Source organism: Euphorbia lathyris, chromosome 2 (assembly GCF_963576675.1).
Source record: "Euphorbia lathyris chromosome 2, ddEupLath1.1, whole genome shotgun sequence".
Classification (NCBI taxonomy): Eukaryota; Viridiplantae; Streptophyta; class Magnoliopsida; order Malpighiales; family Euphorbiaceae; genus Euphorbia; species Euphorbia lathyris.
In genome coordinates, this window is record NC_088911.1 from 38,602,601 (window position 1) to 38,629,681 (window position 27,081).

At 36.3% G+C, this 27,081-nt stretch overlaps 2 protein-coding genes and 1 non-coding gene across 3 annotated transcripts; 2 read left to right on the forward strand and 1 right to left on the reverse strand.

Moving 5' to 3' along the window:
* Positions 1–5,738: 5,738 nt before the first annotated feature.
* On the reverse strand, positions 5,739–8,225 carry LOC136217855 (cytochrome b5). Its single transcript, XM_066004527.1, has 3 exons — positions 7,957–8,225; positions 6,259–6,325; positions 5,739–6,150 (listed from the first exon to the last, which is right to left on the reverse strand). Exons 1-3 carry the CDS (start codon positions 8,041–8,043, stop codon positions 5,903–5,905), a joined length of 402 nt encoding a protein of 133 aa, XP_065860599.1. The 5' UTR covers positions 8,044–8,225; the 3' UTR covers positions 5,739–5,902.
* Positions 8,226–11,832: 3,607 nt separating this feature from the next.
* Positions 11,833–15,342, forward strand: LOC136220533 (cytochrome P450 85A-like). Its single transcript, XM_066008346.1, has 10 exons — positions 11,833–12,020; positions 12,715–12,854; positions 12,974–13,158; positions 13,259–13,408; positions 13,537–13,782; positions 13,868–13,957; positions 14,595–14,673; positions 14,752–14,858; positions 15,033–15,157; positions 15,255–15,342. Exons 1-10 carry the CDS (start codon positions 11,833–11,835, stop codon positions 15,340–15,342), a joined length of 1,398 nt encoding a protein of 465 aa, XP_065864418.1.
* Positions 15,343–19,889: 4,547 nt separating this feature from the next.
* On the forward strand, positions 19,890–19,971 carry TRNAS-ACU (transfer RNA serine (anticodon ACU)). Its single transcript has one exon. It is a non-coding gene; the product is annotated as a tRNA-Ser (tRNA).
* Positions 19,972–27,081: the final 7,110 nt, after the last annotated feature.

Here is a 27,081-nt window from a genome sequence, read left to right on the forward strand (position 1 = left end):
CTAAGTTCTCAAAGCACGGTAAAATATTTTTGGACAGTCTCCATAAGAAATGCTAAATTTTCAGCGGTAAATTCATTCTCCAGATATTATGCTGTAGTGTCAAATTTCTCACTGGGTGTTCTGGGATGTCCGCAGCTTTCTTCCGTTGTTCCTCAGCTATATGATAGGCACTCTTAACTGTAAAGACACCATTCCTCGTAGGACCCCAGTATCGTTCGTTTGGCGGCTGTCAGAAGCTTAATTTTATCTTTTGAATTTCCGCAGCGTCATCGGGCATGAAGCATCTATTCAACATCCCCCCCATCCCATTGATGCGTTTCCGGATTAATGAGTTCCCTTACCAGATTTCGTCTTGGGCTTACTCGGCTAACCAATGGTCGTTTGGCATTTACCGTCGGCAGCCAATAATCCTTCCAGATATTGACCGACGCACCGTTACCGACCCTCCACATCAGACCCTCCTTCATTATGTCTTTAGCCTTAAAAATCCCGCGCCAAAAATAACTTGAGTTAGGCCGGTTAATCTCTCCCAATATGTCAGAATTAGCAAGATATTTGGCTCGGAGTACCCTTGAACAAAGTGAGTCGGGCCTTGTCATTATCCGCCAGTACTGCTTTGCTATCAGTGCAAGGTTGAAAGACTGAATCCATCTGAACCCAAGTCCTCCCCGTTCCTTTGTTTGGCAGATTGCTTCCCATCTCAACCAATGCATAGCATGCTTTCCATCCTTCCCGCCCCACCAGAATTTACTAATCAGTTGTTGGATTTCAGTACATAGCATCTCTGGTAATAGGAAGCAAGACATGATATATTGGGATATGGCTTGCACAACAGCTTTAATGAGCACTTCCCTTCCTCCGGTTGAGAGAAATTTCTCTTGTCATCCTTGTACTCTTTTTATTATACGGTCCCTTATATTTGAGAAAATCTCTTTTTTTGATCTTCCAATTAGAGTAGGTAAACCAAGGTATTTTGGAAAGGCACATGTTTCCCCTACTCCTAGGAGATTGCATAAACATATTCTCTTCTCTCTAGGGACCCTGCACTAAAAAACACCTCAGATTTAGCATAATTTACCATCTGACCCGACGCTTCTTCGTATTTCTGAAGGATGATTTTCACTTTTGCGATTTCGGACTCATTTGCACGGCCAAAAATAAGTGAGTCATCGGCGAAAAAAAGGTGAGAGATACAAAGGCCTGCTCTGCTTGCTTTAATACCATGGAGAGAGCCACATTCCATCTCTTTTCTGATATTAGCGAACAAAACTTCTGCACAAATAAGGAAAAGGTACGGGGAAATCGAGTCTCCCTGTCTTAACCCCCTCTGTGGAGAGAGAAACCCCTGCGGCTGTCCATTTATCAGGAATGACATGGACACTGACGAAACACACATCATAATAAGGTTCACAAAATGAGCTAGGAAATTCATCTTTTCCATAGCTAATCGTAGGAAGTCCCATTCGATTCTATTATATGCTTTACTCATATCGGTTTTGAGCGCAAAATTTCCTTTGACACCCTTCATGCGTGTTTTCATACTGTGAAAGATCTCAAAAGCAATAATGGCGTTATCAGTTATAAGCCTTCCCGAAACAAAGGCTGACTGAGTATCGTGGATTAACACAGGTAGGACTATTTTCATCCTATTTGCAAGAACCTTCGAGATCAATTTATATAGCACGTTACACAAAGAAATTGGTCTGAGGTCCTTCATCTCAACAGGATTCTTAATTTTGGGGATCAGGGCAATAAAAGTATGGTTCAGATTTTCAGGCATAATGCCAAAATTAAGAATATTAAGCACATAGCAAGCAATGTCAGACCCAAGCACATCCCAATATTTTTGATAAATCATAGAAGTCATACCGTCCGGCCCGGGGGCCTTTGTTGGGTTGATTCGTTTAAGGGCCACATAAACCTCTTCTTTACTGAATTCCCTGGCTAACCGCGTTACCTGTTCGACTGACAGTGAGGAAACCAACGCATCAGTGAACTCTATACCGCCAACTCCCCTAGAGCTCTTGAACAGTTCAGAGAAATACACAAGCACAACTTGCTTTATACCGTCCGTACCCGTATACCAAGTTCCCGCTGAATCCTTAAGACGCCGTAGCGAATTATTCCTTTTCCGTGCATTCCAACGAGCGTGGAAATATGCCGTGTTGTTATCTCCTTGGTGCATCCACTCTATCCGGGCTCTTTGCTTCCACATCGTCTCCTCCGCTAGGAGGGTCTCACTGATCTACCGGCCTAACACCGTCTCTTCTTCCTTTGCTGTTGGGTCAGCTCTATCCTGTAATCGTTTGAGTTTCCTATTTAAATCCCTGAATCGACCCTAGAGGTTGCCAAAAGTAACCTTATTCCATATTTGTAACTTTTCCGCCATTCCCTTGATCCTGAGGGGCACGGGTGTTCCTGTGGCGTGGCTGGTCCAAGCCGACTTAATCACTTCCTTACATTCTTCATGTTTAGTCCAAAACGCCTCAAACCGGAACATGCGTTGTCTTTTTTTGGTTCTGCTGCTATATCTGAAAAGGTTAATAGTAACTGGTTATGGTTTGAGGAAATCCGCGGAAGATACTTTACCTCAGAAATTGGGAATGTCTGGGACCAGTCCGGAGTTGCACAGAATCTATCAAGATGTTCCCAGATTGCCGCCAACCCGTCTCTTCTATTATACCATGTGAAACCCAACCCTTCTGACCCTAAGTCCAGCAGATTGCACTCCTGTAAACACGTACGAAAAGGCTCCATATCCTTTTCCTCTTTCCTCCTTCCACCCTGCTTTTCTGACGACCACATGATCTCGTTAAAGTCAACGAAACACAAGAATGAATGTTGGTCTAGGATACTAAGGTAATTGATCAGCTCCCGTGTCAGAAACTTCCTTTGCTGTTCAGGCCACCCATAGATACTTGCCCCTCTCCACTTAGCCGTAGTGTCGTGGCTCACAGTAAAATAGACACAGTGTGTAGAGTAGTTATTTATGCTTAAATCCACCTCTTTCCGCCAGCCCAATATTAATCCTCCACTTTTCCCACTGCATCAACAATAAACTAGTTGTAAGTGTTCAGAATTTGACTCAGATAGCTTGCGTTACTTTTCCTTATCCGAGTCTCCATCAGGAAAAGAACGTCTGGGCTTTATTCCCTCAATATCTGCTTAAGGGTTCGGAACGTCCAGGGATTGCCCATTCCCTGAACATTCCAACTGAGGAGTTTCATAATTTGGGGTGGGGCCCTTGTTTGGCCACCACCCTTTCTGTCTCATACTGTTTTGTGCACTGTTTCTTCATTTCCCCCACCTTCTGCATTTCCACATCATTCATATTCCCCTTTTTTGTTAATAACAGCTCCCTTGTGCCTCACTGTGAGTCCCTTTCCCTTTGCTAGACTCGCCTCTCTACTGTGTGTCTCCCTTATTCTGACCGGGGATTCTATCTCTGTTTCTCCCATCTGTTCAACACCTTATGTCCCGTTGTTTACATTCAGTTGTCGTTTTGGTCCCAACTTCACCTCCTTGCATACTAATCCCTGACTCGTTGATACTGTTGTACCCGTTGTCTGTGAGCATGTAGCACTTTTATGCCCTGTTTTGTGTCATATGGAGGCTTGGAGCTTCACAGGGGAAGCTTTTAGGATTGGACCATGGGGCCATTCCGTAACCTGTAGATCTTCTAGCATAGTCTCACAATCTTCATAATTATGGCCCAAAATTCCACACCAATAGCAGAAATTGGATAATTTTTCATATCGGAAAAAAATCCATCCAGGTTCTCCTGACTTGGTTCGTACCCGTATTCTTCGTAGCAACGGTTTTGTAACATCCACATTTACTCGGATATGGACATATTTTCCGATAGCTTTAACCTCCTCTTCCCCACACTGGATCACTGAACCAATTCTAGCACCAATCTCTTGCAACATAGTCATATTCCTTTGGATCAAAGGGAGATCATATATTCTTACCCAGAACGGACAAGCATTTAGTGGAATTTCAGAAGGTTTAGCGTGACCACTTACCTTAGCGAGTAGCACCATATTCCTTTCAAAAAGCCATGCCCGTCCCGGAGGACCCTGTCTCGATCTCGTTTGCTCTGGCATTCGCAGACAAAGCGGCCCTCTTCCCGTTCCTTGATTTAAAACCTGTTCATGCGCCATTGTCCGCTCAACGCCGAGAATAGGAATCGGACATTGAGAGGTTTCTGAGTTAGGATTCGGCCTGTAAGACACCAACCCTCCGGTTGTTCCGCCGTGTCGATGTTTTCTAGGATCACTTCCTCCTCCTCATTGATCGTGACCTTGCTTAGCAGCGTATCCAGCTCGTTCGCCATCCTCAATCTAGGTTATCGGTATTTGTTTGGTTGGGTAATCATCGAACTTCAGTTGCCGATTCCGGCAGTATCAGACCCTATCGGCGAAAAGACTAATCGACCTAGAGAGCTAGGAAGACAGCGACGGCGTCCACAATGGCTTTTTTTTATCTTGGCCGCCTCTTAAATACAGTACCACAAATGTCTTAAAAAAATCACCTCGTCATAACTCACCCCACATTTATCAATTCAATATTTTCATTCTTTTAAATTATGTCGCATCAATATTAATATATAACATTGGTATGAGTTAACTCAATTTTTGTTTGACATTTTTTTTTGGAAATGCGGACGTGCCAGAGAAATTATAGTTTCTCAAAATATGGAATAAAATTGCGGTTACTAACTTCCGAGTTCAAATGACTGAAAAATAAAGAGGCTGTAAAATTTCAACGGATTCAATTATCAAAACGATACACTTTACATAAATGATTGAATAACAAAAATAAAATAAACTTGTATTGGAGAACTTGAATGAACTTGAATTTAAATTAAAAATTGGAAAAAAAAAAGAATTTGAATTAAAACGACGAAAATTACAACTAAAAAAATAGCTGAAAAATCTAATATGTTGAAGTCTAGAAAAAAAATCTAGTAGCGTTATGTTTCGGTGTATGTTGAGTTGGAGTCTTTTCATCCCGATTTTCTCATTTTATAGATGTTCCTGAGTTTCACTAACATGTTCTCTATCTTCAGATCACGTCTTGAGTTGTTCTTAATCTCCATCATAGGTTAATTCTCACATCTTTCACTTCCATGCTTCTTAATTGGCCACAGAAAACATGTTAAAAATTAAATGACTTCTTAAAAGATGATTTCCCCCATATTTACTTAATGCCTCTTCTTAGTTTATCTCGGGTCTCTCCATGGTTTCTCTTAAATAATTTCTTTGGTTTTCCTCAACATGATTTCCTTAGTCTCTCTCGGGTCTTCACATAGTTCTTTTAAAAAACTGAGGTGCATTCCAAAAAAGCCAAAATGAATGGTACACCACCAATGGAAGTAAGCACATCGAGAAGGAAATATGGTACACCAAAGAAGCACATTGAAAATTTACCTTTAACCCACGGCTAATTAGCCCCCCAAGTCTAAATTCCTGGCTCCGCCACTGTTCGTAAATAATTATTCCGCGAAGTGCAGATTCTATCATTAGTCTTCTTGTAAACATTACATCACTGTATTTCATAGCAAGCCTAATTAATGGTTTAAAAATAGCATTGCTTTTTAAATCAACATTACCTTCGAGAATAAATATTATTCCAAGGACATCCAAATTTCATTTGAAGTTTCAATTTGCACATACAGAAGTAATTCAGGAATATCTTGAAAAAAGAAACTATGCAGTGCAGAGGCAGGCAGGCAATGATATTAGCAAAGCAGCATGGTTTTTTTTGAGACTTTCAACTCCTATTTCATCTTCTAAGTTCTAATCAAAGTAACAAATAATGTTTCTCTCAATCATTATAACTAATTATTCAAAGGGCGGGTGTACCGTGTAATCAATCAATCCTAATAATATAATTTCTTTTACTTCTTCCTCAACAACAAAAATCCAGCAACAACAGAGATACCAACAATACCTACAGGAACTGCCCAATATTGTTTTGTCAAGTTTTTAAGCTTCAAACCATAATCTTCTTTCTTGGAGAAAATTTCAAGTTCTGGGATAACTGATGGAGCAGATGTATCAACCTCGCCGATGCACATGGTTTCCAATAGTTCCCTTGCATCTTTGCTGTGACCAGCGTCTTCGAAACCATCTGTTGCGTCTTTCCCTAAAATCAAAGTACATCCACCAATCGGTTAGATTAATGATCCATATCTGTAATTTTGAGATTGGCTTCTTAATTATGCAGTTTATATTCTTGAAATATGAAAAATACCAGCTGTTTCAAGGATAACGTCATCCCCACCCGGGTGCTCATCCAAATATGAACCCACATCATATACCTGGCAAAGAAAAAAAAAGCATCTTCAGAAAACTAAAATTAGTTGTTTAGCAAACTACAGCCAACTTCAAGTAAAAGACATGATCAAACATTGAAAATATAAAGTAGAATTCCTTAAATATAAGAAGCCTATCGATTCATTGGATAGATATTCAAAACATGAAACTGTATTGCTCAAAGATACCGGTAAGCCCAGCCCATGAACAAATCTACATTTGACTAAGTGCATCTAGGGCCATCCACCGGTGGCCATTTCATCATTGTAATACTCACTTCTCTTACGAAATTTCCGGTTATAGAGAGCCAAAGTGACAAGTGTTCTTTACATGAGTCATGTAATAACTTGTTATGCTAAAACTTTGAACATTGTAGCTAATTCGGGGACGAACCCCAAACTAACTACAACAGTCAAGAATTTAAAAATCACAATCAGACAATTTTCATAGCATGCAATTCTGGAGTCTGGTTTTAGTAAAAGGAAATCCTGTCAACCAAAATATCAATCAGCCAAAGAAAGCATACAAGTATTTTGAAAGACGTGTGAAAAATAGTTTACGAAGTTCAAGCATAAATAATTCATCCAAAAGAGAATTGCATTGTCTAAAACACCTAATTTCAGTTATAAAATTCAAGAATAGGATAATGTAACTACACAAATCTAAGCTAAAGCAGTTATTGCTACATGCATAATGCAGCTAAGGAAACTATATTATCATTAGGCGTGAGCACAAAACTAAACAAAAATTCGAAAATTGGGTTCACCTATAACAAGTAGCTCTCACATAACTGTAACATACCAAGGTTGGTTTGTTGGTGAAGGATGTACGTTTTAATACTCTGCCAAAGATCATATTCAACGTTCTTAAACTATATATTCCAACAGAATTGGGAGGAATAATATCTAAAACAGTTGGTATGTGAAACTAATTTATGACAATAATACCTCAACATTCAAGTTCAAATGTTTTAACTGAGATGACAGAGCAACTATATTATCGAAGCCTGAGCCCAGCAATTATGCACACAGAACATATGAAAGTGCTACTGAGAAGTTTTGTATACATGTAAAAAGCTTTTATAGTTCATTCATATCCATTGATCTCTGAAGCCAGTTTCAGAATGGAAAGATAGGACCAGAGATTCAATTAAAACATGAATATAATTATAAACACAGGATTTAACAGCATTCCCTCTATTTCAAAGATCAAATATTAAGAATAAGCCTGAACAATAATGATAAAAAACCTAATGTGTATTAGCACAGCAGACTTTGTACTCTGACATAAAAGCACAAAATGCTACAATTTAATGTCCATGAGCTAACCTGGAGAATAAGGTGCTATTAATTCACAATAACCCAAGTTCAACCAGCAATGCTAAAACCCAGAACGTATATGCGTCGAATTGAAATTTGCCAACTACCATTCATTTGCATTCAAATTAATGTTCTTTTGTACTAAAATAATGCCAAGACTGACAAATGAACAAAAATGATGTCAACAGCATCAAGATTATCATAATCAACCCAGATCTAGAACAAGAAATATGAACAAAACCCATAGAGGGGCAAGTTAAAAATACAAGAACAAAACACAAAAAGATGAGGCATAGAGAGAATAAGTAAAAGTGCACCTTGCCATCAATGACGATCCAGCAATCGTGCTTGGTATTGTGTTGAGAGGCTTCTTGCAGAGTATAAAGCTTAGTGAGGGTAGGCATAGTGTTAATTGGTCTAATTATCTCTCTCCTTCACACTAAAGTCTAAGGCGGCTGAGATACTTTGCCTGAATCTCTTTTCTCCCTTTGAATCTTTGGGGGTTTTACAGATTCTCCGAGAGAAAGAGATAGAGGTGGAGGATTAGGAGAGGAACGCCGATTATGCCTCATCCAACCAAAGGCGTTTTTTTGCTCTCCAAGCAATGTCACTGCCAATACACAACTGGGCCACTGTCTGAGAATCTAATAGGGCTTTATCCAATAGGCCCAAAGTTTGTTATTGTCTTTTGGTCAAATACATGAATATCATGATAATTAAGTACAAAATTATAATTAAGTCATATCACCAAATTTAATTCTTAATATGTTATTATTCTCTATTTATTATGATTTTTATACTATAATTTAAAAAAATTAGATTCTAATTCATAAATCATAAACACTAGAAAATATATTCTAGACTTCTAATTTATAAATTCTAATTCTTAAAGTATATTAAAAATACTGATTTTACTAGTTTGATATAGTTTAAAACTATGACTTGATATAGTTGTAAATAATTTTTAAAAGATGAATTTCTGTGTAATTTTCCCTTGTCTTTTCAACCTTGGAAATACTAACATTTTCATTTTCATTTTCAGATTATTTATTTAAGAATTCTAAGTTTATAAATAAAGATATTTGGTCTGTTTTGTTAATAAAACACAGCATTAATTATACTGTTTTCTTTTTGGACTCAATTTGAATGTATTATTAACTAATAGGATTACAGACTTGCATCATTAACAATGAGATTTGCATCATCAACAATGGTGTTCATCAGCCAAAACGGCATTACAGAAGAAACAAAATCGTTAGCATTGGAACAGACTTGCATTGCTACCAAATGGGCAGCACCATTCGCTAAACGAGGAATAAAAGAAACTTTAAAATGAGAGTATGAGGACAATAACAGCCTGCAGTCATGAATGGTTGAACCAAATTCAGATAGATCCATACGAGAGGATTCAATAGCATCAACAACCATTTTGGCGTCGATCTCAAAATCCACATGTCTGTAATTCTAATTAGCTAGCCAAAGCATGCAAGTACGTACCGCTAATGCCTCTAGCACCTTAGAGCTTGATTGGATGAAGGGTAGGAAAGAGTAAATAAAGGAAGGGTAGAGAATGGTAGAGAATGTAAGGAAGGGGAATGAAGGGTAATTTCTAGCCCTTCCAAACCCACCAAATTGGGGGGTTGAAAATTGGATGGAATTTCTTAAAAAAAAAAACCCTTCCAAACCCTTACCCTTCTAATTTTTTGTGTGTTCCAAACATAGGTTTCTATCAACCCTTACTAACCCTTCCTCCTCTCAAACAAAGGTTTCTATCAACCATTACTAATCCTTCCCTTATTAACCTCTCTAAACCCCTAATCCAATCAAGCCCTTAGGTTCCTTGATTCCGTTGATCACACTGCTGCTATAAAATAATAGTGACTCTGTCGCATCTCTCACTACCACCCAGTCATTAATTATACTGTTAAGTTCTAATAATAACCAAAAGCATTTTTATTTTTTTAAAAAAAATTACATTTACATATCGACAAAATAGAAACCTCCCAAATCGAATTGCATATGTGTAAAATGAGTTTATCAATTTAATTCATAAACAGTCAAATCAGTAAAAAAAAATTGAAACATCCACTATACGATTTATGGTTTCAATTATGTGGGGGTTGTGTTTGGAGAAGAAGATGATGTGTTTTATCGATTTCAAAATATATATCTTTTTAAAAGATAAAAATATAATTAGTTATCAACTGCGCATCATTAATGGTGTAATTTAAAATACTTTATTTTATTAAAAGAACATATTATAAACTTTATTTGTAATATGTTTATTTATGTTAATAATTTTATTAATAAAATAAATATTTATAATAAGATCTGTTTTTTTTTCTTGAAAAATAATAATATCTTTTAAAATTGAACATTGGTAAAATATTAAATAAAGTACAATTATTTCTTTAAGACAACTGAGTGATAGTAGTAGAAAAGTAGATGGAACAAATGACTCCTAATTAAAGTATGGCTTAATATATCAAAAAAACCTCATGAAATTATCCAAAAAATTTGATTGGTCCTGAATTTACTACATAGTATTTCGTTTGTTTCATCAACTACCTGAATTTGTTTAAAGTGATCTATTGCCGTCCTAAACTTCTATACAGTGATGCATTTGCCCTTGAACTTGTCTAAAGTAATATACATTGTAATTTGTTTAAATTTGTAAAAAAAAAAAAAAAAAATCAAAACTTAAAAAATGAAGTCCTAAAACTTAACTTTTTGTATGTAGATATTTATGGCATTTTTTTTTTAAATTTAGAGACTTAATCATATACTTTAAGTAATGTGTTGTTTGATAAAACTGAAAATTAAGTGCTAAAAAAATAAGTACTGAATTTTAAGTGATAAATATTATAAGTGCTGAAAGTATTAATAATGCAACTGTTTGATAAATATTAAAAATAAGTGCTGAATATAAAAATATTAGTTATAATTTTTAACTTAAAATGTTAAGTTAAATATTTTGACTTATCAAAATAAGAGAATTTTAACTTAACTGACTAATTTAAGTGACGGAGAAATAATCATTATCAAACACACTTAAATTAAATAAGTGTTTAACACTTTAATTTAAGTGATAAATGGTATTATCAAACAAGACCTTAAGTTTAGTAGGCTAATAAACACTATTTAAGTTTAGGGAGTCAATCAAGTTTTTTTGGATAAATTCGGGTGCAACTGATGTATTAATCCTTAGAGCATCTCCAACAGCCTCTTAAGTTGGCTCTTAAGTTAAAATTTGAGGAGGGAGAATGAAAATTCATCTCCAACAGCCTCTTAGTGGCTCCTCAAATCACTAAGAGTCTCATCATCCTCTCTATTAATAGAGAGCCTCTCTCCACCTCTTAGTGCCTTCTAACTTCATTTTTTATTAATAATTTATTATTGATGTGTCTCTCTCCTCACACTATTGGTAATATAACAATAAAGAATAATTTTTTATTAATAATTTTTTATTGATGTGTCTCTCTCTTCACACTATTGGTAATGTAACAATAAAGAATAATCTTAATAATAAAATAATAAATAAGGAGCGAATATAAGGAGCATTGTTGGAGATGATATAATATAAATAATTGACTCTTAGTGATTTAAGAGTGACTAAGATGTATCATCTCCAATAATACTCCTTATATTCACTCCTTATTATTATTTTATTATTAAGATTATTATTTATTTCTTCAAAAAAAAGATTATTATTTATTGTTATATTTACCAATAGTGTGAAGAGAGAGACTCATCAATAATAAATAATAAATATTAATAAAAAATGAAGTTAAGAGCCACTAAGAGGTGGAGAGAGACTCTTAGTGATTTGAAGAGCCACTAAGAGGCTGTTGGAGTTGATTTTTCATTCTCCCTCTTCAAATTTTAACTTAAGAGCCAATTTAAAAGGCTGTTGAAGTATAAGAGTAAAAGCAAAAAATCTACCACCTAGATTTCCTAACTATCAAAGTTTGCCTTAATGAAGTTCCAATTTTTATAAAACAAATTCCTATTTGTAGTTAGATATCATTCTTAATTAGCTATAAACAAGATTACATACACCTCATTATTACCAAATTTTGTTTATTGGGTATAATAATAAAAACCAATCAATTTTGCTTATAAAAACTAAATGTATTCATTTCAGTGTATATATAATTAAAAAAAAAAAAAGTAAGTTCCTAAAGAGAAGATCAATGGAAATTTTTATAATGTATGTTGGGGTATTATTAATAGGATTATATATATTGTTGATGAAATGGAATGAGATATGGTATGGAAGAAGAAAAGGATTACCAGCAGGGACTATGGGTTGGCCTCTTTTTGGAGAGACTGCTAATTTCTTTAGATATGGACCTGATTTCATGCAAAATCATAAAGCTAGGTAGCTACCTTATTCTCTTTATTATATTTTTTTTTTTTTTTTACTTTTTACAGTAGGGTTATTAATGAGGCATGATTTCTCCGTACGTCTTGATGGACCGAAAAATTGTCCATGGAAGAAGAATGGAATTTCTTTTTATCTCAAAAGTTGGAAGAGGAGCGGGTATGGAGTGTCAGAGATTAATCTCTGATACAGAGAATTTCTTCATGTATTGTGAAGATATGATCCTCGATTTTGTTTATATCCTAAAATTATATATATTTTTTTAGATATTAATATTAAATTTTATATTTAATAAATTTAATTATAACACTAGTTAAAAAAAATTGTACATATCATTTATAATTTAATTAAAATATTGAATTATTATTAATTTGATGTTTTATTTTATATCAGTTAAATTTTTAATTAATATTTAAAATGTAAAATGAAAAAATAAAATTCATGTTATTTTCCCTTACTGATTCTTTTACCATGATAGGGATTCACCAAAATATTCGGAGATGAGAAATCATTTCCAGAAAAATTCTATTATCAACCCGATCTATTAGACCTTACTAATAAAAATATGATATTTTTTGGGTTTTTTTTCTTTACACCATTTCCGTCTAATTTACAACCCTACCTTTTTTATTGTTTTAAAAGAAAAATTATATATTGATATAACTATTTAATTTTAGTGGTGTAATGACAGATATGGAAATTTATTCAAGTCTCACTTTCTTGGATCTCCTACAATAATATCAATGGATCCGGAGACTAATAGATACATTCTAATGAACGAAGGAAAAGGATTGGTTCCCGGCTACCCACAATCCGCACTTGATATACTAGGTAATAAAGCTGTCATGATTTATCAAGATAACCCGTTTTACACCGTTCATTTGACACTATTATCATTTTTTTTTGTTACATTTATATTATAAATAATTATGATAACCCTAAATTACTAGGCAAAAACAATATTGCTGCTGTACATGGTTCAACCCACAAATACGTTAGAGGTTCATTGATATCTCTTGTTGGTCCTCCTGCCATTAGAGAAGTACTTTTGCCTAAACTCGACGGGTCACTCAGATCCTTTCTTTCCAATTGGGATGACTTTAAAACCGTCGATATTCAACACAAAACTATAGAGGTAATTAATGCTTAATTTCCTTTTAATATAAATAATTAATTATTATTTGTGTTTAATCATTAATCATTAATCATTAATCATTAATTATTGAATTGTTCAGATGTTCTTCTTTGTATCCTTCAATCTAGTATTTGAAGGAGAAAGCCGTTCGGTGTTTGAGCTCTTCAAATCGGAGTTTGATAAGATATTCGTAGGGGCACTTTCACTGCCTATCAACATTCCAGGAACAAATTATTATTCTGGATCCCAGGTTGCTTTTAATTAATCATACTACACTATTATTTTATTTAAATGTGTCAAAATCGAAAAGATGGGGATTTCAGAATCTTTTTTTTTTTTTTAAACTGATGAGGAGATTGATTAATTGATTGATTGCAGGGAAGAAAGAAAGTGATAAAAATGGTGAGAGAAATGATGAAGGAGAGAAGAGCTTCTTCAATAAGGAAGAAGGATTTTCTTGGTGAGCTTCTAGAAAGTAAAGAAACAAAATACCAACTGAATGATGAAGAAATAATAGATCAAATAATTACTATTCTACATTCTGGTTTTGAAACTGTCTCGACTACTACAATGATGGCTATCAAATATCTCCACGACCATCCTAAAGCTCTTCAACGAATTAGAGTAATCCGTTTATTTTACCTGCTGTTTATTATTGCTGTTTACTGTTGATTAATTTCAATTAATAACTATATTTTAACAAAACCAGGAAGAACATTTCGCAATTCGAGAGAGGAAAAATCCAGGGGAGGAGGCAATTGACTGGAACGATTACAAGTCCATGACTTTTACTCATGCTGTAAGTATATATTATATTAGGGTAAATTACACCTATGGCCACTGAACTTTACCCATTTTCACATTATGGTCACTGAACTTCATTTCTTCCCAGTATGACCACTGAACTTTACACGTTTTAACACCGGTAGCCACTTAATGTCTCAAAACGACCATTGACGCCTAAAAATAAAAAATCCAAAGCGTTAATGATATTCTAAGGAACTTTAATTCTTGAAAATTTTCGTTTTAAGGTCATTTAGGTGGCGTTTGGTTAGGAGAGAGAAAGTGAATTTTTAGAGAGAGAAAGTGAATTTTTAGAGAGAGAAAGCTCCAAAAAATGTGATTTTCGAAAATAAAAAATATGATTTCATGGTAAATGCCGTTCTGAACAACTTTAATTCTTGAATATTTTCATTTTGAGGTCGTTAACGGCCATTTTGAGAAGTTAGTTAAAATTGAGTGACTACCGGTGTTAAAAAAGTGTAAAGTTCAGTGGTCATACCGGGAAGAAATGAAGTTGAGTGGCCATAATGTGAAAATGGATAAAGTTCAGTGGCCATGTGTGTAATTTACCCTATTATATTATTAATTAATAATTTGATTTTCTTAAATTGGAAATAATTAATTAGACTAATTAATTTGATTTTTTTGTGTAGGTGATTCATGAAACATCAAGACTGGCCACAGTTGTAAATGGATTATTGAGAAAAACAACACAAGATATAAAATTGAACGGTATAATATATGATTATTTCTATAGAAAAAACTTACATATATGATTTTAATTAATGTAATTGGGATATTAATTTTCAGGTTACACAATTCCAAAAGGATGGAAAATATACCTTTATTTGAGGGACATCAACTATGATTCCTTGCTATATCCGGATCCATTAGTCTTCAATCCATGGAGATGGCTGGTATATATGTAGTACAACAATAAAATTAATATATATTATATTGACAAAAATACAAATAAAGAGTAAATTTAGTTTTTTAATTTGGTTTTATTGGGTCAATTTGTTCTAAAATAAACTTTAGGTGTCGATTTGGAATTTAATTTGATTAGATAAATGATGAGATTGAGTTTACAGGACAACAACATGGAGAATAGAAACTATTGTTTCCTATTTGGAGGAGGAAGTAGGTTATGCCCCGGAAAAGAATTGGGCATTGCAATAATTTCTACGTTTCTTCATTATTTTGTTACACAATATAGGTTGGTTTTCATTTATTTATTTGAGAAATTTTATAATATTTTTGGAGAGATAATCAATTTAATTTGATTTATTTTGGTTTGGGTGGATGCATTGCAGGTGGGAAGAAGTTGGAGGTGATAAGATTTTGAAATTCCCAAGAGTTGAGGCACCAAATGGACTGCATATAAGAGTTTCCAAATATTAATAATTCAAGCTTCCAAAATTAAATAAATAAATAAGGTGTTACTCAAGCTTATAATAATATTAAACAAAACAAAAAAAAAATAATAATGGAAATTTAAAGTTGTTTACTAGCTATAGTCTATGTTTAAGGGTGTTTGTTTCTGTAATGGTTTCTGAAATATTAATTTGTGGTTAATCCTTACCATTCAGGGATAATAGTAAAACTATATATATATAAATAAATGCAGTGGTGTTTGTTTGTGTGATGGTTTTTGAATATTAAATTGTGATTAATCCTTACAATTTAGGGATAATGACAAAACTCTCTTAACTAACAAGACACAAATGAAGTTTGATTAGAAGTGTAACACAAACCGCCTTATAAGCTGTTGCTGAGAACACATTGAGAGAGATGATTGCGTAATTGAGAAAAGTGTGTACTCAGTAAGATCTTGGTCACAACATCAGCAATCTGATCTTTAATACGAATTAACAGCTGTTGAAGAAAACCACTCACCACTTTTTTCGAAAAAATGATAGTCATACTCGATATGCTTGGTTTTAGCATGAAACAAATGATTGGCAGTAAGATAAATGGCGCCAACACTATAACTGAACTGGGGAGGGAATTATATACCCAATGTCACTAGGTAGAGAATGAATACATGGAAGATCAATAATGACATTAACACTGCTTTATATTCACTCTCAATGGAGGATCAAGCAATAGTTGGTTGTTTCTGAGTTTGCCGAGAAATCAAATTGTCACCAAAATAAATGTAATAGGCCCCTATTGGCTCCTACCATTCGGACATCCACCTTGTTATAGTATTAAATCATTTGGGTTTATGACATGTGGGTCCACTATAATTTATGAAGCTCAGATAGACTTTCGCCAATATAAAGAGGAAAGAAGGGTTATATTTATGATGTAGGTAAGGACCGAAGACAATCGTTCGGTCATCGTCAAGTTGTCGAAGGCAACTCCTTAAAAGATATCTTGGAAGACACGCGGACCAATCAAAACAATGGATTTCAAATACACGCTCCTCATTCTCATAAACATAGTGGCACGCAAAGATAGAGTCCACTGACCTATCATAAGCTACCACATGTTCGAGATATCACTTTAATTATCTATAAATAAATGAGGTGCTCCCAAAATTGAGGTAACTCATTTCTAATGATTGAAATACTTTCTTTATAGTCTTTGATATTCTTTAGTCTATCAACTGACTTTATCATCAGAGAGGATTCGCCGGTCTCCGGTCCCTTTTCTTACGATTGTTCTGTTCTCAAGTGACCGACTTTCTGATCAAGAAGTCAAGATACAAAATTACGATAACATTTTGTAAGGAAGAACACTTTGATGAATTTAAATCAAACATTTTCTCCATTAGAAGTTAAGATTCATACCTTGGGATTATTTACTTCTAGTTCTAGCTAGAAAAGAGTGTCATCTTTATTGGTATACCATTAAAACCTTCAATATTGTTACAATATGTATCAAAACCTTTTATTCCAACTAGTTGCTTCTGTGGGTGATCCTGATAGGCCTATCTAGAGATAGTGGTAAAATCAAATCTCTTTTTCATCTTACCAATCATAAATATGCATTAGTTAGCCTTTATAATTATCCAACTCAGATAGTAATCTCGTGCATAACTCTCGAGAACCTAATAATAACCTTTCAAGTAATTCCTTGTTATACGATATCAATTCCAACACGAGATATGTTTAAGTCACCCTCATCTATTAATTGGACATTTCCTCGATCTCTAGTGAAACGATAAGTTTGAATGAGCAATTACACATTGCCCCATTCGGGTGTGGCCATATGCTTCTCAGTCCCACTAGTTAAGTGGCATGTAATATCTAATCTCTATATGAGATTTAGCAATCCATCGCTTTACTCGTAGTTCCTAAGCATGACACATAGTGCACCTGACTGAAACCATATTTGGCACCTTGTTACGAACCCGCTAGGCGATCAATCAAAGTACACTACAAGCCATTTAGGCCCTACATTGAACTTGGTCCAAGGATTTAACTTAAAGTGTTACATGAAAACCACATATGACTGTATTAACCATATGGTGTTCTCATAGCGAATTAATTTAGAATTTACTGTTTTATAAACCATAATGCCCCTGATTTGACATCTAATGTTTGTAACCGGTGAAACATCATTATAATCAAGACTGAAACATCATTATAATCAAGACACATACTAGTCTTTGGTTAGTGATTGTTCCCACAACAGTAATATACCATGGATAGTATCTTGTCCCTCGCATCTTCACTTGACCAGGTCATGACTTGATACTCTAATAATCAGTTTGCACAAGTAAGCTAACTTAGCATATTATTGCATTACAGTTAATAATTTCGTCATTGGGACTAGGGCATATTCCAACAGATCTATGCTCAATAGAGTGTTTTCAAAGCGCTCGCTTAGGAGGAGGGGAATATGCATCTCTAGAGGACTCTTTCCAGTTGCTCTTATTGGAAAGCAGTGATAGGGATCTCGAAAAGTGACTTCAGTGTCTATGAGAGCTGCGTTCTTTCTCCTTGGACCTTGCTTTTGAGTTTGCTCGCCTGGAGGTATGTGAGATCTCCTTCCGGCGAGGGTAGCTGCAGATGATATGATGTCCGATTGAGCATGTGTCAAAATCCTGATTGCCCGACCGTTTGATGGAGCTTCCTCTGCTTCTTTAAGCTGAGCATGGACACGTTCCATCTTTGTGGCATGCTCTCCTCTAAACATGTTTACAGCTTCCTAGACGCTATGCATATTGTAGATAAGTTGCTTGGTGATCCCATCCATGTACTTCCTACTCTCCAAATCTAGTGAACCTAGACATTCGTCCATCTGCTTATCTGGATCATGAGTGATTTTTAGGAAGTTGAGAGGATTGCTGGCATCTAGGGGAGTTTTGTGCTCTTGAGGAGAGTTCTATGTCACATGAGGGAGCTTAATGACTGGGGAGTTAAAGTGGGAGGTTGAAGTGGTTGGAATAATACAGACAAGCCATGAACGTTGTATAAAATCCACGTTCACCGTACCAATTTTGATGTGAGTGGATCTTAGGAGAAACTTTTGAATAAGCTGTTAGCAATACATCGCGGGGACGGGAATCGACAATCCCATCTAATGCCTAAATTATCATAGTATAACCAGAAATCAAGTCCATAATCCTTTTGTTATATATATTTTTAAAGTATTTTGTTAATGAATTAATTTACGGAAACTAAATTAACCACTTAACTTGTGTACGATGAATAATCCAATTTAGAATAAAAAAACTACTTCAATTTAAATTTATTTCTTTTAGCTCAAATCAAGTGAGAATAATCCCAAAAAGTCACAAATTACAAATGATACCCGTCCATAAAACTGATTTATATACATTATATATATAGAAACGCTTATATCATTCTAATAGATGAAAAAATACGAGTATGATAAGAAAACAATAAGGAGTAAAACCTCATATAAATAAAGGTTAAAGCCAATACAAGATCTCCAAAAAGAAGAAAATAACTATAAAGAGTAAAAAAAGTCCTAAAAGGTACAAAGAATATTGCAATAGATGTTGTTAAGGAGAATATTGTTAAGCAACTCTCAATTCTTTTTTAGAGTATATAGAGAGACTACTGCAGATGTGAACTTACCAACAGGGGTCAATCTACAAGACGTCGCCGAACGTCTCTTTTTTAGAGAAGAAGGAAGCATTCCCTAGATCTCGATCCACTTCAACTTCTACTCTAACTCAAACACCAGAAAAGGCTTACCTAATTATGTCCAAGAGTAAGTAAACTACTCGGTAAAAGACCGAAAGAGCAAAAATGCGAGGGGGTTTATTGGATGAGGCTATAAGGGCGGGTACTGCATGGCGTTAGTATACTAAGTCCTTCCTTTGCTTGTTCTTGTAAGATGGAAAGCCCCGTGTAGAGACTATTAATGACACTGGCCCGGCCGGTTGAATGCTACTGTGACACCGAGAAAGAAAGCAATGGGATAGGATTGCCTCTAGTCGCCGACGGAGAAAGTTCTCGCTTCAAAACGGTTTATGTTAACGTGATGTCTTACGCTTATACAGTTAAAAGTGCTTACACCCCGGAGTATAAATTCATTATTTATTTATATAAACCTTTTTCAGAGCACAGGGCAGATTTTCGTAAATTCAAATCAGCAAAAAAGCAGCTACAATCCAATCTTCATCATTTAGGTCTTTCTGAAAATTCGGATCTAAGTCATTTCTTTTGTTGCAACCAAGTATACCTATTGATCTACAGACAAGATTAACTGTTTATACTCTTGCTAAATTTAAAAAAAATTATAAATGAAAGAATAATAAGAAATAGATACAGTTGAGATTGATAAAGAGAACTGATACAATATATAAATACCAACTAAAAAAACAACAACAAACAAAAATAAAACATTTTAAGTGTAAGAAAACAAACACGATTAGAAAGGAAAAATGAGATAAACTTTATTCTTTTGCTTTAAAGTAGATCTAAAAAGAAGAAAGTTTAACATTTGATAAGTTTAAAGTAGATCATGTGGCTTTGGCCGAGTGGTTAAGGCGATTGCCTACTAAGTAAGTGGGGTTTCCCCGCGTGAGTTCGAAACTCACAGGCCACGGTTCATGTCAATATTTTTTTTATTAAAAAAAGTTTAATATTTGGTAAGTTATAAAAAAAAAGAGCCACTAAAACTTTTTTTTTGAAAGGAAACTTCATTAATGAGCCAGCAATGGACAAGCGTTTAACAATGAAATTGAAATGAAACTCGGAATAACATTAAAGGTAACAGGACAAGTGGTAAAACGAGATGACCGAGCCAATGTATGGGCCAATTCGTTAGCTTGTCTTCTAGCATAACATACTGAGTAAGATACGTTGTTGGAAAGAATGAGGCGACCGCTTGTGATAATGTCACCAAACTCTGTGACGTCCTCTTCGGTTGAGTAAATGGCATCAGCTACTACTTTAGAGTCCGTTTCAAAAATGACATTTGGGATATTTTGGTCTTCGATCCATTTAAGTCCTTCAAGCAGAGCTAAACCTTCACATTCCTTCACTGTGCATAGTCCCGCCAGCGGAGACGATCTGCCTGCAACGAAGACGCCATCTGAGTTGCGAAAAGAGCCACTAAAACTTATTTTTATTATAAAGGAATGTATTGCAATAAAAGATATTACTTCGAGCCAAATTGACAAATTTAATATTTAATTCAGGAAAAAGAATCATGTAATCAAAATTTATTGAAAAATAACAAATATGGTAAAATATATTTCAATCGGATTACACTTACCTTTTAAATTTGTTTTCCTAAATTAAGATAGTTTCTTTCTTTGGGGTTATTTATTGTTTGAATTGAAATATGATAAGTATATAATAACAGAAAAATAAATGATACATTAATTCACATTAAACAGTAGACCTAACAAAGAATGTCAAATCCATAATATAATGGCTTATTACGTGGCAATGTCCGGTTTCTCGATTCGTGATTTATCATGTACCTTTTAAATGAAAAAATACAAGAAATTTTTATCTTTAAAGTTTGTTTGGTTCATAGAATGAAAAGAAATAGAGTAGCTCTTACGAGAGATAGTTATTTTCACATTTGATTGAAAATTTTAAATGTAATAGTTATTTCATGGAATGTGTATTCCATATTTTTGTGGAATAACTATTATTTATTCCTCCCGCTCGGTTAGATTTACTGTGTTTTTTTATTATTGTTATTTTTTTTCTGTTAGTGTTCATATACTTCATCTGATCGTTATTCACTTGATTTGTATCAGTTCTCTATTATTCTTTCGTTTATACCTTTTTTGAATTTAACACAAGCAGAAACGACTTATCTTATTCGTGGATCAATGGATCTACGTGGTTGCAACAAAAGAAAGGATTTACATCCGAATGTTCAAAATGACTTAAATGATGATGAGTGGATTGCAGATGCTTTTCTACAGATTTGGATTTATGAGAAGTATATTTTATCTTGTTCTTTTATAGTTTTAATACCTTTTATGATTATTTCTGCTCTTTGTAGTCGTTTTAGTGCCTTTATGGACTTTGTAAGGTTTTTATTCCTTATGTTTGTTTGCTGTAATTGTTGTTTGTTCATCTATTGAAGATACAACTATTTCCATAAAAAAAAATATTCTTTATTTTAACCTAGCAATAGGTATTCCTAAAACTATATTTTCTCATTTATAAAATTACATTTAAATAATTGATAGAATAGATAATATATATTAAATATTTGAATAATTAATGATAATAATTAAAATTTTAAAAGAAAAAAATTACTGAAGGTGATGTTGTCTTTTGAATAAAAAAATTATCTATTACATTTTATCTTGTTCCTCAACCACACATGGAAATAGTTATTCCTAATCTATTCTTTTCTATTCTATTACTTATAAATAACTATTCTAGGTAGGTTCACAAAAAAAAACTATTCTAGGTAGGGATGGCAACGGATAGAGTATCCGCGGGTAGTGTCAATCTCAAACTCTTACCCTTTTATTTTTTAATTACTCGTACCCGTCTCATTACCCTAATGGTATACTTTTTTCATCTCATACTCTTTCCATTTAATTCACGGTACCCGCGGGTACCCTTACCCGTTAAGAATTAATAAATAAAATAAAAATATCACAAATTTAACATAGTATAAATTTAATAAATCATTCATCTAAGAATTGAACAAATTGAATCTTAATCAATAAGAATAAAGTAACTTATTAGCGGTATCTCTCAATGATTGAAGAACAAAAAGTTGGGATTCAAATCTCACATCTTACGTCTAAAAAATAATAATCTTCTTTAATATATAAAAGAGTTATAACGGGTAAGTACCGGGTATCGTGGGGTATTCTCATACCCGTCCCATTATCCTAACGAGTAATGGTTTTGATCTCATACCCGTCTCATACCCTTTTATACAAAGTACATGTAGTTCCATTAGGGTTAGGTAGTGCCGACGAATATCATCTACTTCTATAAAGTCTTTACAACGCTCCATTAATTCTGCCATGCTGGTGGGCTTTTTGCGAATGAGATCCTCTTGCAAACTTTTACAGGTAGTGTTTCTCACAAAACACTCCACAGCTACGGATATATCTACGTCAACGATTTATATACACAATTGGTTGAAAGTGTCCACATAGTCTCGGAGGGATTCATTCGCCTTCTGTTTTAATTCAAAAAGCTTTCCAGATTTCACCACTGCAGGAATGCAACCAGCAAATTTGGCACAAAATTCCCTGCTTAATTGATCGAAGCTATTTATTGAGCCTGGAGGTAGAGATTGAAACCACAAATAAGCTGGACCTCCCAGCGTGGTGATAAACATTTTGCAGAGCACGGGCTCGGTGGCTCGATTGAGCCTGGCCAAGATTCGATACTTTCGAACATGAGCCTCTGGATTGTCTTTGCCTGTGTATATTGCGAGATTAGGAATCTTGAAAGCTCTTTCGGTTTCCTCTGCCTCGATCCAAGCTGCAAAAGGCGAATCCCTATTGGCGAATGGATTGTGCCTAGCATTTTCTTCGTTCATTTGGAGTACTAGGGCCCTCACTCTATCATCAAAATTCTCCGGATCCGCCCTGGGGCGACCTCTTCGGGGCGATCTGCTTGGAGAAGAAGAAGAGGAAGAACTTGACTCAGACGATGGATCTGATGGCGAATGTCTTCTTGCATTACCACGTCCGCCTCCTCCTCTCCCTCCACCATCTCCTCCACCACTTCCTCTGCCTGGGGGAGTTGGACCATTTCCTCCTTGCTGGCCTCCAGACAAGGTGTGTCCAACAGTTCCTGAAGATGGAGGTGGCGGTGGTCCACCTATATGAGATGTTTTTTCTGGTCTTTTACTTCTTCTACGACCAGTAGATGGAGGTGATCTACCACGGCGTGGGGATCTTGCTCGTCGAGGCGAAGGGGACCTTGCTCGCTTATCCTTATCCTTTCTATGCTTTTTACGAATGGGCTCCTTAAATCCGCCAAGAGACGAATTTGTCCGCGGGCGCCTGGGTACATTTGGCCCATCAAGATTAAACCTTGGAACCACTGATCCTCCAGGAGGGACCGTATCATTCCTTCGACTTCCCTCACCAAGGAATAACTCCCGGTTAACCGGTCGCTCGCCACCCGATGTCGTGGTAGTTATCATGGAATCAATGTTGTGAGCTTGAAGGAATGAAGAGCTATGTGCACCTGGTCCAAGACCAAAGTTTAATGGAGGTAAAGATGAGACAGCTGACGTAGATACCGTACTCCAACGAGGAGGAAGAGTCATGAATGCCCGGAGGCGGTTCCCAATCTCAAGCCCATATCGTGCTTCGATATCCTGAGCACACATATCGATGAAAGACGCAGTGGGCATGTTTCCATCAATATTTGTTATAGGAGCAGTTGTGTCAGTGCGACCAGCACTAGATGGTGTAATTATCGGTGATTCAATCCCAGAGGAGGGATTTTGTCCTCCATTGGTCATGATGTTTCAGCGCGAACGAAAAACTCTTTATTTGATCAAGAATTCCACCTTCACCACACCAATTGATAACAAGGGAGAAATTTCTGATCGGAGCTCGTCCCTGTGGGGGGCGTCGTTGGGTTCGACGGGGGAAACTCCGATGCCAAAGTCAGTAGAGAATATGGAGAATAAACTGTATTGACAAAGCTTAGAGAATATAGAAAAGTGTGAGTACCTTGATAACCTAGGATAGTAGGCTATATATAGTTGAGAAGTTCGTAACCTCTAGGTAACTAGAAAGTCTCCATTAATGCTTATTTAATGGCGGTTACAAGTTACTCTTAACCTGGCGGGTAAGACAATTAATGATTCATTTAATGATCTTTCATGGCCGAGCCGGCGGCCAGCCGTTACTGAGGCGAATGGAGAGATTCGCCTTAGAGATCCGCCAGCGGATCTCCTAAAGCCAATCCGTGGAGATCCGCCAGCCAGCTTCCTTTTAGGAGATTGCTACGTGGCATACTTAAAGGCGAATATCTCTTTTGGTCCTCATGATAATATCTCGATGTTATCAGAAGCCCCCCCTAAAATGCCTTTAAAGTCCTTTAGGGCTTTCGGACTTCTGCGCGCCGTCATATGCTCCCTCATTAATGTGCACTCTGTTCAACGCCATTTGATGGCCGACACGTGTGGTGGCACACTGCCCTAGGAAGGTTCAAAAAACCTTTTTCTTCTTTTAGTTTCTCTTTCTTCCTCATTTCTTCATCTCTTTCTGCCCTCGAAGCGTTTTCCCAGAAATTTTTCAGAGATCCTACTCAAGCTTCTACATTTCCATGTAAGTGCATTTTCCTTTTATCCTGAATGTTTAGAAGTTCATCTTCATCTTCTGGGTCGACTTCTGAACTTTTTAACTCGACATCTCCTCCTAAGATTGAAGTAGATTTTAGTTGGACCACTTCATCGTCGAAAAACTCCCAATCTTCTGTAGGTGTGATTAATTCCGGTTTAGCTGAGTTCAATAACTCGGCGCGTAACCATTACCAGACTCGTTCCACCAGAAATCCCTCTTTCTTTTCTTCTGTTTCCGGTGTCATTCCGGCCGGTGCTCGTAATCGGTTTCTGGGTTCAATGGCCACTTCTTCCTTCCCTGTTAGGAAAAAGAATCCTCGAGCGGAGTCCACTCCATCTCATATGAGTGCCGTGGATCTGGCGAATCTGGCGGATCGCTTTCCGTGGATCAAAAATTACGAGACCCAACTCGTTGCTTCTCATCAACGTCCCTCCAATTCGCCTAACGGCTTCCTTACTGTATTTTGTAGTCATGTGGAGAGAGGGTTTCGCCTTCCTCTTCCCAAGATGATGGCGGATATCCTCTCATACTTTGACATTGCCGTCAGTCAGCTACATCCTAATGGCTGGCTCGACATGGCCTTAGACTGCTATCTCACTTCAAATTTAGGCATTGTTTATACGGGCCGTATCTTTAGAGCCTTTCATAAACCTTCCAAGAGGAAGTCGGAATCCTACCTTATATTTGCCAAATTTGGTGTCTACTCGCCTTTTTATGACAAAATGTCCAACGTGCATTGCTGGGATGAGAGTTTCTTCTATGTGAAGATAAAGGAGGATGAACCGTTAGGTTTTCCTTCAGTTTGGAACTCTCGACCGCTACATATGGCGGGTGACATGCGAATCTTAACAAGCAGTGATGAAGTGGTGGCGAATCTCATGAAGCAGATCAAGGCGGATGCATGGACTTATGCGGATGCCTTAGCCTTTATGATGAGTGACATTCCATTGATTCGCCGAGAAGAGGATCAATTTATTTATTCAAAAATTACTCAGTTTGATCAAGGTACCTTTCTGTTACTTCAGGAGTCTTGATTATTTTGATGTCTTCTTTGGCAGGGGTGTATCTAAGGCCAATCACGCTCTTGCAGAGATGCGCAGGAAGCTTTTGGAAGATGAAGCGTGCAAGAAAAGTCAAGCGGCTAATCCTCAAGCCGATACGGGCAAACGTCCTGCAGAGACAGCTGTCGATCCGCCACTGAAGAAGAGGCGGCCCAACACTATTGGTAGTACCAAGATTATGGCGGACGCGATACGATCCGCCAAACCTGCTGAGAAGATTGTTCAGGTAATTCATCTCTTGATTTCTTTTTTGCTCATCCGATTCTAAAGCGGTGTATGGCTCTTTTCTGTTTGTGCAGATGGCGAAGCCCGATATTGGAGGATACTGGTCCGCCAAATTGGGGGCCCAAGGTTCTTTTGAGAATGAATCCCTTCTGAATGATCTGGATGAGGCCTTGGGTCAGGTGGGAGAGGTATAAAGGAACTATAACCAAATCCCTAGACCAATTCACGTCCACAAGGGGAAATCGGAGCTTCTTTCGGTGAGTTCAAAAAGAATGTAGATAGTGGTAATTCCTTCACTTCCTTTTTGCCCTTGGACTAAATCATTTTGTCTTTTATAGCTGTATGCCCGTCTGCGTACTTTGGAAAATGGGCTTCTTCAGAACGTGGCGGACAGGGCAACTATTGAAAAGTAGAAAAAGAGATAGCGAATGCCAATTCCACCATTGCCTCAGCAAACGCGAATCTAGCTTCCGCCACAGCTGCTTTAGTTCTTCGGGATGAGGAGATTAAAAGTTTAAAGGCAAAGATGGCTTCTGATGCCAAAAGCCATGAGGATGCTCTCGGAGAAGCTGAATACACGGCGGGTGTACAAGCGTTTTATTATGGCGAGATGCTTATGGCGTACTTCTCCCTGGCCTATCCTGAAGTTGACTTCACAGATCCCCAGTTCGCCGTCCCCGAACCAGAAGACGTGGCGAGGTTTAATAAAATGCCAGATGTCAGGGAATACCTCCGCAATTATGTACGGAGATGGATGAAGGGACCCATGCAGGAAACCAAACCTTCTACCATAGTTGTGGCGGATGATTCCGAAGAGATGCCGCCCAAGGCAGGTACAGAACCAATTCTTGATTCTGTCCTTCCACCGGGTCCTGTTCCTTCGAAGGATAAGGAGGTATCTCCTGATGGCGGATCTGTGACTGTGGCGAAGAAGGATCCTCAAGCAAGCATCGTAGGCGAAGGAAGCACAAAAGAGGATGCCCCTATTATTATTTAGCTTTTGCTAGTTTGTAAAAACCTTCTAAGTACAATTTGGTTAATCCTTTACGCTGCTATCTATTTATTTTACTCTTACATTTGCGCAAAGAAGTATTTTAAATATAAGCATGTTTAGGATTTATGTTTGGA

What these genes read in the sequence shown, in the direction of transcription:
- LOC136217855 (XM_066004527.1), bottom strand. Translation starts at nt 8,043, where the DNA reads ATGCCTACCCTCACTAAGCTTTATACTCTGCAAGAAGCCTCTCAACAC. An exon ending in GGATCGTCATTGATGGCAAG is followed by an intron (nt 6,326 to 7,956) that starts GTGCACTTTTAC and finishes TTTCTTTGCCAG; the next exon opens with GTATATGATGTGGGTTCATA. An exon ending in CGTTATCCTTGAAACAGCTG is followed by an intron (nt 6,151 to 6,258) that starts GTATTTTTCATA and finishes CTTTGATTTTAG; the next exon opens with GGAAAGACGCAACAGATGGT.
- LOC136220533 (XM_066008346.1), top strand. Translation starts at nt 11,833, where the DNA reads ATGGAAATTTTTATAATGTATGTTGGGGTATTATTAATAGGATTATAT. An exon ending in ATCCGCACTTGATATACTAG is followed by an intron (nt 12,855 to 12,973) that starts GTAATAAAGCTG and finishes CTAAATTACTAG; the next exon opens with GCAAAAACAATATTGCTGCT. An exon ending in TCAATCCATGGAGATGGCTG is followed by an intron (nt 14,859 to 15,032) that starts GTATATATGTAG and finishes TTGAGTTTACAG; the next exon opens with GACAACAACATGGAGAATAG.